This window comes from Lactuca serriola, chromosome 4 (genome assembly GCF_051521515.1).
Source record: "Lactuca serriola cultivar US96UC23 chromosome 4, Lser_US96UC23_V15, whole genome shotgun sequence".
NCBI lineage: Eukaryota > Viridiplantae > Streptophyta > Magnoliopsida > Asterales > Asteraceae > Lactuca > Lactuca serriola.
The window spans coordinates 145,154,683-145,168,623 of record NC_136411.1 but is presented as its reverse complement, the minus strand read 5'-3'; the positions used below and the strand labels follow the sequence as shown (position 1 = coordinate 145,168,623).

General features: G+C 33.2%; 1 protein-coding gene and 1 long non-coding RNA gene across 2 annotated transcripts; both read right to left on the bottom strand.

Annotated features, from left to right (window-relative positions):
• Window positions 1-3,064: 3,064 nt before the first annotated feature.
• LOC145100381 (uncharacterized) lies at window positions 3,065-5,511 on the bottom strand. The gene is made up of 3 exons (XR_013705004.1): window positions 4,910-5,511; window positions 4,719-4,779; window positions 3,065-3,480 (listed from the first exon to the last, which is right to left on the bottom strand). It is a non-coding gene; the product is annotated as an uncharacterized LOC145100381 (long non-coding RNA).
• Window positions 5,512-8,825: 3,314 nt separating this feature from the next.
• Window positions 8,826-11,209, bottom strand: LOC145102680 (uncharacterized). Its single transcript, XM_079040136.1, has 6 exons — window positions 11,070-11,209; window positions 10,178-10,762; window positions 9,826-10,075; window positions 9,600-9,746; window positions 9,269-9,511; window positions 8,826-9,181 (listed from the first exon to the last, which is right to left on the bottom strand). Exons 2-6 carry the CDS (start codon window positions 10,756-10,758, stop codon window positions 9,041-9,043), a joined length of 1,362 nt encoding a protein of 453 aa, XP_078896262.1. The 5' UTR covers window positions 10,759-10,762; window positions 11,070-11,209; the 3' UTR covers window positions 8,826-9,040.
• Window positions 11,210-13,941: the final 2,732 nt, after the last annotated feature.

Sequence of the window (13,941 nt, the reverse complement as noted above, 5' to 3'; positions counted from 1 at the left end):
AAATACAATTTCTTAATTAATAATTTATATATTTCCGATAAAAAACAATAACATACACATATATAAACAATTTCCCAAGTTATACAACAAATATATTTACGATAAAAAACAATATCATACATAATTATATAAACATTTTATTAAACAAATTTTCAACTTAAACGACAAATATATCAACGACAAATTTTCAACTTAAAATAAATTTTCAACTTAAACAAATTTTCAACTTAAACGACAAATATATAAACAATTTTTATCTTTCTAATTAAAAATAACATTTTATAACCATATAAACAAACAATTTTTAAAATAAAACGATAACCAAATTAACAATTTTGCAAGTTATACGACAACTTTATACAAATTTTCAACTTATACGACAAACACAAACAATTTCTAACAATATATATACGACAAATTTTCAACTTATACAAATGTTATACTTATACGACAAATATATATACAAACGACTATTTTTCACATACGATAATTTAACTATTTTTCACTTTATATAAACAATTATATGATAAGAATATACAAGTTTTCAGGTTATACAACAACTAAACAAACAACAAAAATAACAAATTGTAAACATTATCTACACAGTCTCTACTTGTACATTTAAACAAACACTAACAAAATACCATTTAAACTTCAAGTATACTAAAAAAATATTAAAACTATCAAACACAACAAAATTACCCTTTTTTAACACTAAATAATACATTAAATGATAAAATAAAATAAAGTTTAAACATTAAAAGAGTTAAAATCTAACCATATTTGCGGGGTTGTTGACATAATCCTCCATTTTCTTCAAAAACTAGCCAAAATTCCGAGAGAAGCCCAAAGATAGAGAGAGTTTTTGTGTAGAGAAGGGTGAAAAATGGAGAAAAAAAACGTTTATATAGTGAAAAACAAGGGGATTTCGCAGATGGGCTTCAATTTCGCAGATGGCACATCTCATCTGCGAATGTACAAGCACCTAAAGCACAGCTGTGCTTTAGGTGCTTGTACATTCGCAGATGAGATGCTCATTTCGCAGATGGGGCATCTCCATCTGCGAAATCGTAGGCTAATTTTGTAATTTCGATTTTTTTGGTTATTTTTGTAATGCAATTAGTGTAAATGACTATTTTTGTCATTTTCTCCTAATTATACTATTCGTACTATTTGAATAAAATATTATTAACATTTTAAAAATTTTTAAAATTGTAATGTTATGATAAAAACCTTATACATGTAATACTTCTATAAATAATAGGGTAAATTACATGAATGGTCCCAATGGTTTGGGCTAATTTGCACGTTTAGTCCCTAAACGTTTTTTTTAATTCGGATGGTCCCTGTTTTATGTATTTGTTACGTATTTGGTCCCTCTTATGTATAAAAAGACTATATTACCCTTATTATTTTCTTTTATAATTTATTAATTAATTATTATTATTTATAAAATCAAAATATACGCATGGCCCCACTCATTTCCCTGGAACCTAGGATCACTAGACCACTTATCTTCTCAAGGGTTTGAATTCGTTACGACCTCATCTTCCTAGAGATTGCCGGTGTCGGTGCCGGTGAAACTCAACACCGGCATGAAAATCAATCACCGTTGTCGTCTCAATAAACCTCCGGTGTGAAGCTCAATCACCCTCTCTATCTCTCTTGTTCTTGAAAAAAAGTCAGAGTAGATGTCTAAAAGTGGTCCAAATCAATGGTGATCTAGATCTCTCCCTCTTCCCAGCGAACCTAATTTGGTTATCTCCAAGAGTGATCCAAATTAATGGCGAACCAGTTTTATCTGTCTTCCACGTGAGGCTAATATCTCCAAGAGATGTATAACATTCTCACCATTCTCATCTCCAGCGACCCAGATATCTCCCTCATCCGTGCGATGAACTCCGGTGGAGTTGGATGATGACTAATCAACCGGTTCAGCAGGAGTTCGACGATCAATCTTTCAATTTTGACTTTTTTAGTCTCAATCTCCCATGGTTGTCACTATCCTTCACTTTTGATTTATGGGGATTATTTATTTGTGGGAGATCAATGGGTTTGTTTAACAAGTTTTAAAGGAAATTGTTTTACATTATCTGGAAATCATGGGTTTGTTTAATCAGGAGTGTGGATTGAACTTCCATCATAACATCGTCCATGGTGTTGTGTTACATCGGATGAAAATGAAGGGTCTGGGATCGTAGTGGGTTTCATCGTTGATTGCATATGGTGATTCAAGCAAAGAAGATGGTGAATCTTGAACTGCGTTTCATTTTTTGCATCTAGAATCTTCAACATTTTGGGGCTATTATGGTTTCAACTGGGTGCATTTTGTGTGTGAGGGATCTTGTGTTGAAGTTGTAGATACGGATCTTGAAGTATGGACCAGAACGTGTGGATGAGGGTTCACTAGAGAAGCTTTCAGTGGAACAGGGAGATGGTGATGAATTTTATAGGTTGTTGTTTGGTGACGAAGCTCCATTATTGAAGAAGTGAATAAGACGAAGGTTTGTTCATACACTATAGAGTTCATAAACCATAGAGATAAGAGAAGCTTGAGGGTGGGGTAGGACCCTCATGCATTTTTTTTTATTAAAATATTACTTTTAATAAGGTAATAATTAAAAAAGAATACAAAAAGGGTATAAATGTCATTTTATGTTTGGTAGGGACTAACTACAAAACAAAATCAAACTGTAGGGACGGACCGAGTTAAAAAAAACTTGAAGGACTAAATGTGCAGATTACCCCAAACCATAGGGACCATTTGTGTAATTTACCCTAAATAATATTATGTTTAGAATATTATATATATTAACTAGAAAGGTTTCCCCGCGTTGCGGGGATCGGAAGGTGTATAGTATATTCGTCCATTTACAAATGCATAATAATCAAATATGTTCTATTGCAAGATAAACAGGAACTCTTCTACCATTGTAATAACCAACTACCTTTCTTAAGCAGATACCAATTCTATATCACTAAATTAATAAAACTATCTGATAAGGATTAACAAATTAGGGATTGAGCAATGTAACGGTGAATGAGGCACAATAACAATGGAGGAAGGAATGTCTTGATAACCAAATGCAAAAAAACGAACATAATCAGGGAAAACGTCCCTCTCTCACACACACATGAGTGTGGATCCAGCACAATCATGCACACAAAATAACAGAATGACCACTAACAAAATCCCCCTGCTCTATTTATTCTTATATTCTCACTCCTCCAACTAATCAGCCACTTTTCTCACTTGACCCTTTTACCCTTCTGGAATATATTTTTTTGGATTTTCATCATTTACAAAAGAGCCAAAGAAATAGGAAAATAACAACTGAAAATGTTAATCAACATACTCCAATGAGCATGCATGTCAACTGTCAAGAATCAACACAATGAAAAGTGGAACCTTCATCCATGGTTTTACTAATCTTGTTAAGCCACCACTGTCTAGCAGACCTTCCCTCAAGAAAAACCTACCTGAACTTTGAATGGAAAAATAAGTAAAATGAAGATTCAATATATAATCAGCTCAAACGAAGCAAGAATAGCCACAAGTGAATATCCTAGTCAAAATGTTGAGAGCTGTCATGTCTTCTTTGATGACAGCCTCACGAACCACAACTTTCCCACGACTTTTTATCGAGTTCACGGCACAAACAAAAAAAAAGCAGTATAAATGTCTAAAAGTATTTAAACATACAAGAAATAGGCATTGGATTCAAATGTAGGTTCAAACATAAAAAATGAGAAACATGGAAGAAAGCAACAATAATAACCCCTAATCAATTCTAGAGTAGAATCTGTTATCCTTAAATACATTTACAATTTGGTTTTGATTAGCATAGCATAGTTGTTTGTGTTTGATCCTGTATGTATACGGGAAATGGTGAAAACTCTGAGTCCATACAAAGCAAATATTTCATTTTTTGCCCTCTGGAATATAAATAGAAAAGATGCATTAGGATCAAGAAATCTTGTTTAAAAATTAAAAGTACTATATTAGATTATTATTATTATCCCTTTTAAAACCGATATTAGCAATAAATGTGATAAATTTTGGTCCGCCAGTAACATGTAATAACTTATGAATAAGAAATTGTATTGTTGTAAAAAATAACTACAAACTAATGGGTAATAAGGGTGTATATGGTTTGTGGATTTCCAAGAAATAAGACAGAGCTGGAATTCGTGATTTCATTCCATGGTGTGTTTGGTTGGCAAATGGAGGGTAGTTCAGTTTATTCAAATTCTGTATTTGATGGATCTCACCATTCCTAGGAAAGGTGGAAGGAATTTGATTTCATACTTCATTTTTTATTAGAAGACCAAAATACCCTCATTAAATATATTGAAATAAAGCAAAAATATTTATAAAAAAAATTGATTATAGGTGAAACTAAAAAAAGCAAAAAAATTATTTAGATTTTATTATTCATGTCCATTCCAATTCCACCCAAACCGAGGCATGACAGATTATGATTACAGTATCCTTCAACTGATTCATTGTAATTATATTTATTTTAATATATGTTGCGAGGGTATCTTGGTTCTTAATAAAAAAGGAAGAGATTAATTGAATTCCTTCCACCCTGTCCAAAAAATGGAGAAATCCATCAAACATGGAAATTGAAGGATTTGGACGGAATTAAATTCCATCCATTGGGCATGGAAGGGTAAATTCATAAAGAGTTAAGAGCTAATGGGGGAAACCTCACCGTTCAATCTAAGGAACATTGTGGGCATTGTAAAATATGTTCACCTTCATCCAAATTACACCTAAATAATAAAATATACTAATTTAGTAACTGTACTGATATTTGTTTGTGTTCAGGCATTTAATATAACACCTGGGATGCCAAAAAAAATTAAGTCTAAGTAAATGGTAAATTTAAAGAATATGACTAACCTGATAGTCATGTTCTCCAATTCCAAAATTCTCAGCATCTTACTCTCAGTTATGCTATTCCCACCACCACGTTTCGTCATATTTCTCTTCTCAACCTCATGTAACACCATTTCATACAACAATGAGCGTCCATTACACATGTAGCAATAGCTGACGCAATCTGAAGAGGAAGCAAGTTAATTCAGATTTTGAAATACAAACAGAGGGTGGGGATGGACTCACACCAATTGAGCAAAAACAACAAATAATCAACAACAAAAACATTAATTGGCACCACTCACCTTAACCAAATAAGGTAACACTACCTATTGACCATCACAATCCAAAATATGTATGGATTTAAGATTAGATTTTGCCATTGTAAATATACGTTGGGTTTTTTAAACATAATGTATTAATTGCCACCCTTGTAAAAGAGAAAAGATCCACATGATGATTTTGAATCTAGCAATTGACAACAATGATGAGCATGAAGTTGACAGTAGTAACTTTTGACTATAAAAGGGAAATACCGCAACTTCTATTGAAATAACTTAATGTGTTTTGAGATGAATCCTTGAAGTGGTGAAATGAAGTTCTTTGTACACGGTTAAGCATATGTTTTGGCCAGGACATACACCAAAAAAATAAAAAATAAAAAAGAACCTTGGCATTTTAACAAACACCTGGGGTGCGACTACAATAGCAGCAAAACACCGGAATCAACAGATGCATCAAAGGCTGCTGGTTTTGCAGATTTGAAAATTGTTGATCTTTAACCATGTGTATCACTCTGTAAGAATCCCCTGGGCATGCCTATGCCTGTTGTCATCCGATAAAAAAAATAGAAAGTTCATGATTCAGAGCTTTGTTCTAAAACCAAACAAAACAAAGGGGCATGAATGTAACTATGGATGTAAGTCAAATATAAGATGGAATTACCTAACGGTAATTACTCTGTAGTTGACTTAATTTAATCCCTACAAAAATAGAGCAATATATTCTAACATGTTTACATGTATCTTAGAAGATGGAATTACCTAAAACCAGCGATATCAACGAATCAGAAATCCTCAAAGGCAATTACTAAACCACTGAAATAATAAACACTCACATCATATCGAAAACGCTTCCATCCTCAGTGTACACTGCGTCTTCGAATGGAGTAAATATGAGGCTGCAAATTTCACGAAAGTGATGTAGTCAATCTTCAACTCGCATATGTAGAGGAAGCATACATAAAGATAGAATTTCAGAAATTTGAACTAAAAGAGAAAGATGAAGAACGTGAGTACGCACAACAATAGAAGGGAAGACATTTAAAAGGTGTGCGGAGCTCTTTGGACTTGGCACCACCCCACTCGGTGGCCCACTCCGTCTTTGTAAGGTACATTTGGTCTTTGCTGTGTTGTTTCTTCCCCATCTTTCTTCAAAATTTCTGAACTTGGACCAAATTATGGTTTACAGGAGAGTTTGCCGAGAATAATAAGTGTATTCGGGCAAATAGATCTCTCTATTCTCTTTCTTATCCCATCAATGGAGAAACAATGTCGGAAATCGCGACTGTTGGATTTGATACGATGGTCGCTAATGCGTAAAAAGTCTGCCGAGCCGGCTTAATTCTACGGTGGTTGTCTGAAGTCTAAAGTATTGATTCTTCTTCGATGTAGATGCGTTTAGAGAGAGGTTCGTTGGTGATGTTGCAGACGAAATCGAAAGACATAAGTGGGAGATTTAGGCGGTGGTGAGAAGGTGAAGAAGAATTGAGAATAGGTAGTCAAAGCGGTGGAGTTGGAAACCTTGTGGTAACCCGATCATGTAGGCAGTGTGACACGAATGGGTGGTGGGTGAGACGTGGACAAAACACGTATCACTTCCTGAAAGAAGCGGTGGATTACACCTGTTAGCACTGGTGGACAACCAACCTGATAAAGAACACGTGTGAACCAACAATTAAAGAATGACATAAAAGACTCAAGGCAAAGAAAAAATGGATTTGAACATATATAAATAGACAGGGGACTAATTTTGCTAATTACCTAACAAATTTACTGTAGCTAAGAACACACAATTAATCAATTAATTTTAATATATAGTATAATTAGGAAAGTGGGTCATACACACATATTTACCATTCATTTTGTTTTTCATTTCCAACCCTTAAACTTCATTTGTTTTTATATTCCTTACCCATAAATTAAATTTGATCTTATGGTTCTCATAATTTTTAAATTATTAGTATTTTATAAATTACAATGTTGGTCTCTTTACTACATTTAAACTTACGTTTTCTGTCTTTTACATAATTTATGTATAGTTTTTGTTTATATTAATACTATTTTTTATTACCATAATTTTTAAATTAATTACTATTTATGTATTATACGAATCAAGATATGCTTTCAAATCTTTCGTGTGTCCGTCTTCTTCATAAATAGTTGTGTTGTCTTCATAAATAATTGTGTCGATCAAAATTTTATTTTATAATTTTATGATTCACTATGTAAAAATGTTATTCAATCATGTGTTGGATGATAAAATAGTTGTGTTATTAAAATAATGATTGAAAGATGTAATATCAAATATTTTTTTAAAGCTTTTTAAATATTTATGTTTTTTATCCTCAAAATTTGTGTCTAAAAATACGTCTTTTGGACATTGGTTGGCATGTGGACACCTAATTTTAGTGTGGAAAATATATAACTCATTTAGATTATTTTTTGTGGATTTTAAGATCATCAAACTTTTATTTAGTGTTTCAATTATTTAAAAAAGTATTTTGATGTTGCCTTGTTCGATATTATTATCTTTTAAAGACATTAACGCAATACCTTTTTTTATTCCTTAATACTATTCTCCTTTATTTGTAAAATTAATTGTTTTTTAGCTCTATGTTAATTTTATGAATCTGGTGCTATACATATGTGAATTAAAAAGAAAATGAAAAAAAGCTTGAGATTTAAACAGATATTTTAATATCATGAAAATGATAAATTATATTGTTTTGGACAATTCACGTCGAACCCATCTCAAAACAAGTTTCGAACCTTAAAACCTCAAATCACTTTTATTATATTAAACAGCTCAACTACTAATAATTTAAAAATTATGATGTGGAAATAAATATACAACTCATTTAGATTTTTTTTTTTTTGGATTTTAAGATCATCAAACTTTTATTTAGTGTTTGAATCATTTAAAAAGGTATTTTGATGTTGCCTTTTGCTGGATATTATTATCTTTTAAAGACATTAACATTGTACCCTTCTTATTCCTTAATACTATTCTCCTTTATTTGTAAAATAATATTTTTTTAGCTCTATGTTAATTTTATGAATCGTGTCCTATACATATGTCCGAATTTCTTTTTATTTTTAAACAAAGAAATCTTTTTTTTTTTTTTTGAGATTTAAATAAATATTTTAATATCATGAAAATGGCAAATTTCACTTTTTGGACTGTCCACGTCGAACCGGTCCCGAAACAAGTTTGTAAACCTTAAACTTGAACCTCTTTTATGGAACAAAACATTTCAACCATTAAGCCTCCGTCACAGGACTATGTTATAATATGATGATGTGTATTAAAATAAATACAAAGTAGAAATTAAAAGAAGAAATGAAGATATATTATATGATGTGAAAAACATATATAAACGAATAACCTCATCTTACTTTTCGTTTATCATTTTCTTATTCACTCGATTTCACATGATTGCTTTCTATGTTTTAATTATTAGCATAATATCATCCATTTTCTTTGGTTGTTTCAAAGCTGTTTTGACGAGGCATAACGAATAATTTCATTCCATTTCAGCGTAAGCTAAATTAATTTACTTTTCTTAAGTTCTATTCAATGAACATGGTTTTAAAGTACACAATTGGTCCACCAAACAAACATGTGGTGATTAGTGAACTATAATATTCCACAAACGATATACTAAACTATATTTTAATATTTTATTAAATCAATAGCTTGCCACTTTTTCTATATGATACTTGTCATGCCACCCATATATATTACAAAAGCATTCTTTCTCCTATCACACATGATTACAGTGACAAAAGTTAAAAACTCAACTTTATTTCGTATGCAACATATCCTTATATTTTTTTTTTCACATATTTAAGTAAAACATATAGTTTCACCAATTTATGTTGAAGTTGAAATAGAATGGTAGCCATCTTCACTTTGCCTTTGTCTCCTATAAGAAACAACAACAGCTGCAAAAATTGCTAATCCAAACACAGATACACCCCAAAAGAAGATTGGCACCACTGAATCTTGATGAATCTGAAAGATAGAATCATAATTATTATATTCTTTACAATGTATAGCAACATACTTAAAGGGCTCTTTTGGGATTTAGAAAAATCTTACTTGAACTGAAGCATCCAAAGTAGAAGAAGACTCAGCAACAAGAATATAGAAGAGCCCCATAACTCCTGTATGGCTCTTTTCACTGCTGTAATTAGACTCCAAAGTTAAAACTTCATCTTTGGTTATCTTTATAGACCCTGGTTTAGGGTAACATGTGGTCATTCCTACAATATATCCAGTTTCATTTCCTGCTTCATTTCCTTCCCCATATATAGCTTTAGATGAGCAAATTACATGTCCATCCTGAATAAAGTTGATAAATTTTAATCTTTTTAGATAAATCTAGGTTAAAAGAAATACAACCCAACTACAAAAAAGTTGAAATATTCACCTCTCCATATAAAGCAGAACCTATTCCACCACTATGTAAATGTGCAGCACCATAGACAACATCACCAGAAATTGGGAAACTTGCTTTTGATCTTCTTATGCTGGTGAAGTCATTAGCATTTTCATTTTTTTCAACATTAAACTCAATCTGTAAGATTCAAAATTTTAGTAAAAAGGTGTGAAATTTTATGTATAAAGATGAAGGGTTGATTTGAGTTACGACTTACCAAGCAATCATGGATTCCAGTGTTCTCCCAAGTATCAGTGACATCAAAGATATAGATATTAACAGGTATTATGGAGTCACTCCAATCAACCCACTCAACAGTGTACTTTAAGTAAAGGTTTCTTTTCACACTTTGAACCCCGTTTTTCACTTTGCATTGTGTTCCATCATAGCAACAGAATAAACCTCCCACATAATCTGGTTTCAAAGGTCGACCATATTCATCTTCTGTCACATTATACAAGTTACATCTGCATCACCAAATCCATAACAAAAAACTCATCAAAATCTTTTAAAGATAACTAAAGGGTTGTTTCTTTTGAAATACATGATATAGATATATATATATATACCTGCATTCAGTACATCCCATTGCATCTACTGCACCTCGAGTGTCAATTGCATGGACATTGAACAACCATTTCTCTTCGTATCCATTAGGAACTTGAAGTGGATTACCCACTTCGATTCCATAAGGATCAGGGACATGTGTATCTGTCTTTCGTGTTTCAGATCCCAAACCAAAAAATTGGGTAAGACCTTTACTGCATACTCCAGCATTCCTAGCAATAACGAAATCTGATTGGTGGAATCCTAGATTACCATTATATTTTGGTTCTTTTATACCCTTACGTTGGTAGTATCTTACTGCAACCCAATGGTGGAGATAAGTTTCTTGAAGGGAAACAGGATTCCCTTCTTCATCAACAACTTCGGCATTGAAGCTCTTTATAGCAATATGACCTTTTGGGAACTCGATATCGTAGTAGAATTTGTTTGAAACGGATCCCGGATGTTGAGTTATTTTAGGTGATAAATACACCTTTGATTTAACCCCGTTTTCAAGTGTTACGCGACCTACTGATTGTTGAGCGCATATTGATAATAAAGATAGAGCTAACACGAATAGAAGACCTTGAGTACCAGATAACATCGTTCTGAAAAAGAAATTGGGAAATTTTAGATAATGAATTCAAATAACATCATTTTAGATTTCATATGTTTGCTACGAAGATTGATTTGGTTCTATAATATATATAAACATCCAAGAATCATTTTGATAAGCAGCAGTGGTGCGGATTCTACAAAGTAATAGTCAGCGGTGGACTCGATTTGGTAAAGTTAACATGATCAAAAGATTAAGCAAGAATACTGAATACCCACAAATATTTTGGATTAAAGAACCCTTAAAACTAACAGAATTGTGCAGAAAATTGTGAAGAAAGAAAGAAAAGAAATTCGTACCCAGAATAGTAGTCAATGAAAGCCTCTAAACTTTACGACCTGACGACAACCTTCTGGAGATTACAGAGACGAAGGAGTGGCTCGTAAGTGTCGGGTTTATAAGAAACGAGAGGATGATGGCAGCGCTTACGCCACTGGTGTGAATGTTTGATTTCTATTTGATAGGATAGGGAGGGTAGTCGACGACGAAAAAAGACAAAGAAATTAACTGAAAATGGAACGTGGCTTTGAAGTGGGGGTGGGGAGATGATAATAGCCAAACAAATTGTAGATCTTTGTGTTTGTTCGTTTCTGAATTGATACGTGTAATTAAATCGTGTGTAATTTTAACACCACCAAGATTAGATAGGGGTGGTAGCGGGTGCCGTTTATGTATCAAAGAACGAACAAAAATAAGATTTCTTTATTTATTTGAATAAATAAATTAATCTATCTATGTCTTTTTATAAGGTCATTCAAATTAATTAATTTATTTGTTTTCTTCTTCCCATATCTCTCTTTTTTTTTTTTTTTTAATTTTTGTTTACATTCTATTTGAAGTTTGCTGTTGTCTATATGAGTAGATCCAACCGTTTTTAGTATTTAGAAATGATGAATAATTGTGTCAATGTTGTATATTATAGGGAAAATAAATGTGTTGTTAATTTGATGTGTAATGTGTTAGAAACTGTGTTGTCAATTTAAGTGAAAGTTGTATAATTAAAGATAAAATAAAAGTTTTGTAAATTTTGATGTTTTTTAATTGTGTTATGAATATAAATGTGTTTTGTGACATCCCCATTTTCATGGCCAGAAAAGATCGATTTTGTTTATGCTTTGTTTGAAAATCAGAGTAATATTTTAAATAAAAGTGTTGCGGAATTTGTCCCAAAACAAAATATGATAAAGATTTATCAAAAGCGTTTCCGTAGAAATGTATTTCAGTAAAAAGACTCGGGATGTCATGTTCGATACAGATCATAAGCATAAACAATACATCATAGGCCTTACTACATTATTCTGTATCTACAGGCCTAAAACCCCTTCATCTCTCATTCCAAGACATCACATCTATGCTCATGCGCCACTACCTGTAATACAAGAAACTGAGTGGGCCAGGCTTGGGAGCCTGGTGAGCACATAGGGTTTTCAACCCACAATAAATAAGTTTATTAGCTTTATCAAACCAAACAACCCCGATTACCCGTTCCCGTTATCCTCACTTTACGTCCCTAAAACATCTAACACATGGGACCTAGTCTAAGGACTATCATCGGGATGGACACTACTGCTAAGGGGATTCCCCAGCAATAAATGTCCTTAAGGCAACCATGTGGGGGATGGAGTACACCTGGTGAGCACACAGCTCAAATAAACACACAGTTCAAATAAACACCTACAGGTTGCGAGCCTGCTAGTGTTCCACTGGACTGTCTAGAATAGTCTGTGGTCGTCATCTATACTCCGCTAGATGACTGGATCATCAATAACATCTATAACGAGGCCTCTCATTATTTTATTTTGTCACACAACAACTATTACATCTACCCATGTTTTACCCAACACATTTTGTAGATATAAAATACATATACAGTTTAAATCATTAAAAACATGTATAAAACGTTCATCCAACATAGATAGCAAGTATTCAGATAACATGCACACATAGCAGGTAATTTATATAAAATACTTCATATTTATGTGTAAGCAGACAATAACTATACACTCACCTGAGTAGGTGGTGACTCGGCGCTTGGACAGCACTTCGTTACTCTTAACACACTTTTCCTTCGGCAAAACCTAGTATCATTGCCACTAGGGTTTAGTCTAATATTCACCGCGACTAATTAATAGTCTAGCTATTATTACTATTATATAAGCGTTAAACGATACTTATATAACCCATAATAATAGCCCAAGTACTTATTATAAGGTCCTAATAACATTACTATATTAAAACATAAGCTAAACTAAATATAGGTTAGACGTAGCTCACTTACAGCGAGTTTTTCTCAAAATCGGGTTTCGCTGGAGCAGCATTTCCAAGCCGAAAGGCTCTTTTCTCGGGACTCTGGGAGCCTCGGGGCTTCCTTCGGGTGCTAAGGGGTTTACCTAGACTTTAGGGGGGCTTAGGGAGCTTAGAGAGAGAGAGAGAGAGAGAGTGTGTGTGTGTGTAGAGAGAGAAAGAAGGTTTGAGAGGTGTGAAGAAATGGCAAGACCCGACACCTCTATTTATAAGGTGAAATCCTGATGGACTCGCCGAGTAGGAGGACCTACTCGCCGAGTTGGGGCATGTGGCAGCCTTCTGGTGGTGCCATGTGTTCAATTCTGGTGGTGTCACGCCACCCCCTATCGCGTATCAGCCTTCAAACTTAGAAAAATCATAACTCTCGCATACGAGCTTCGTTTTTGACGTTCTTTTTTTCAACGCGTAGGTAAAATCAAGATCTACAACTTTCATTTAGACTCTGTCGGCTAATTCTCGACCGATCTCAAATTTAACAGCAGGAGGCGTTTAGATTGTTAAATGACCGCGAAGAATTCGTAACTCCTTCATACGGACTCCGTTTTCGTCTATCTTTTTACCGTTGAGTTCCTATTAATGACATCTTCAACTCTCATTTAGGTCGCGTAATCCAAAAACCGCTCGAACTAAAATTCGAGTTTCATGTCGTGCACTGCTAAGCCGAATCTTAGAAAAATCATAACTTATTCATACGAAGTCAGATTTGGGCGTTCTTTTTATGGATTTTCTCGGTTTAACATATTATATGACTTTAGTTTAGATCACTAAGGCTAAAAAGTCATCCATCGTAAATTCACTATTTACGTCTCCCGGTGTCGTGCCGGTTTTGCCGTAAAACTTCGGCGGACCATAACTTCTTCGCTATAA

Coding starts and splice junctions, on each gene's coding strand:
- LOC145102680 (XM_079040136.1), bottom strand. CDS start 10,758: ATGTTATCTGGTACTCAAGGTCTTCTATTCGTGTTAGCTCTATCTTTA. Junction 10,076..10,177: donor ATGGGATGTACTGAATGCAG/GTATATATATAT, acceptor TTGGTGATGCAG/ATGTAACTTGTATAATGTGA. Junction 9,747..9,825: donor CTGGAATCCATGATTGCTTG/GTAAGTCGTAAC, acceptor TGAATCTTACAG/ATTGAGTTTAATGTTGAAAA.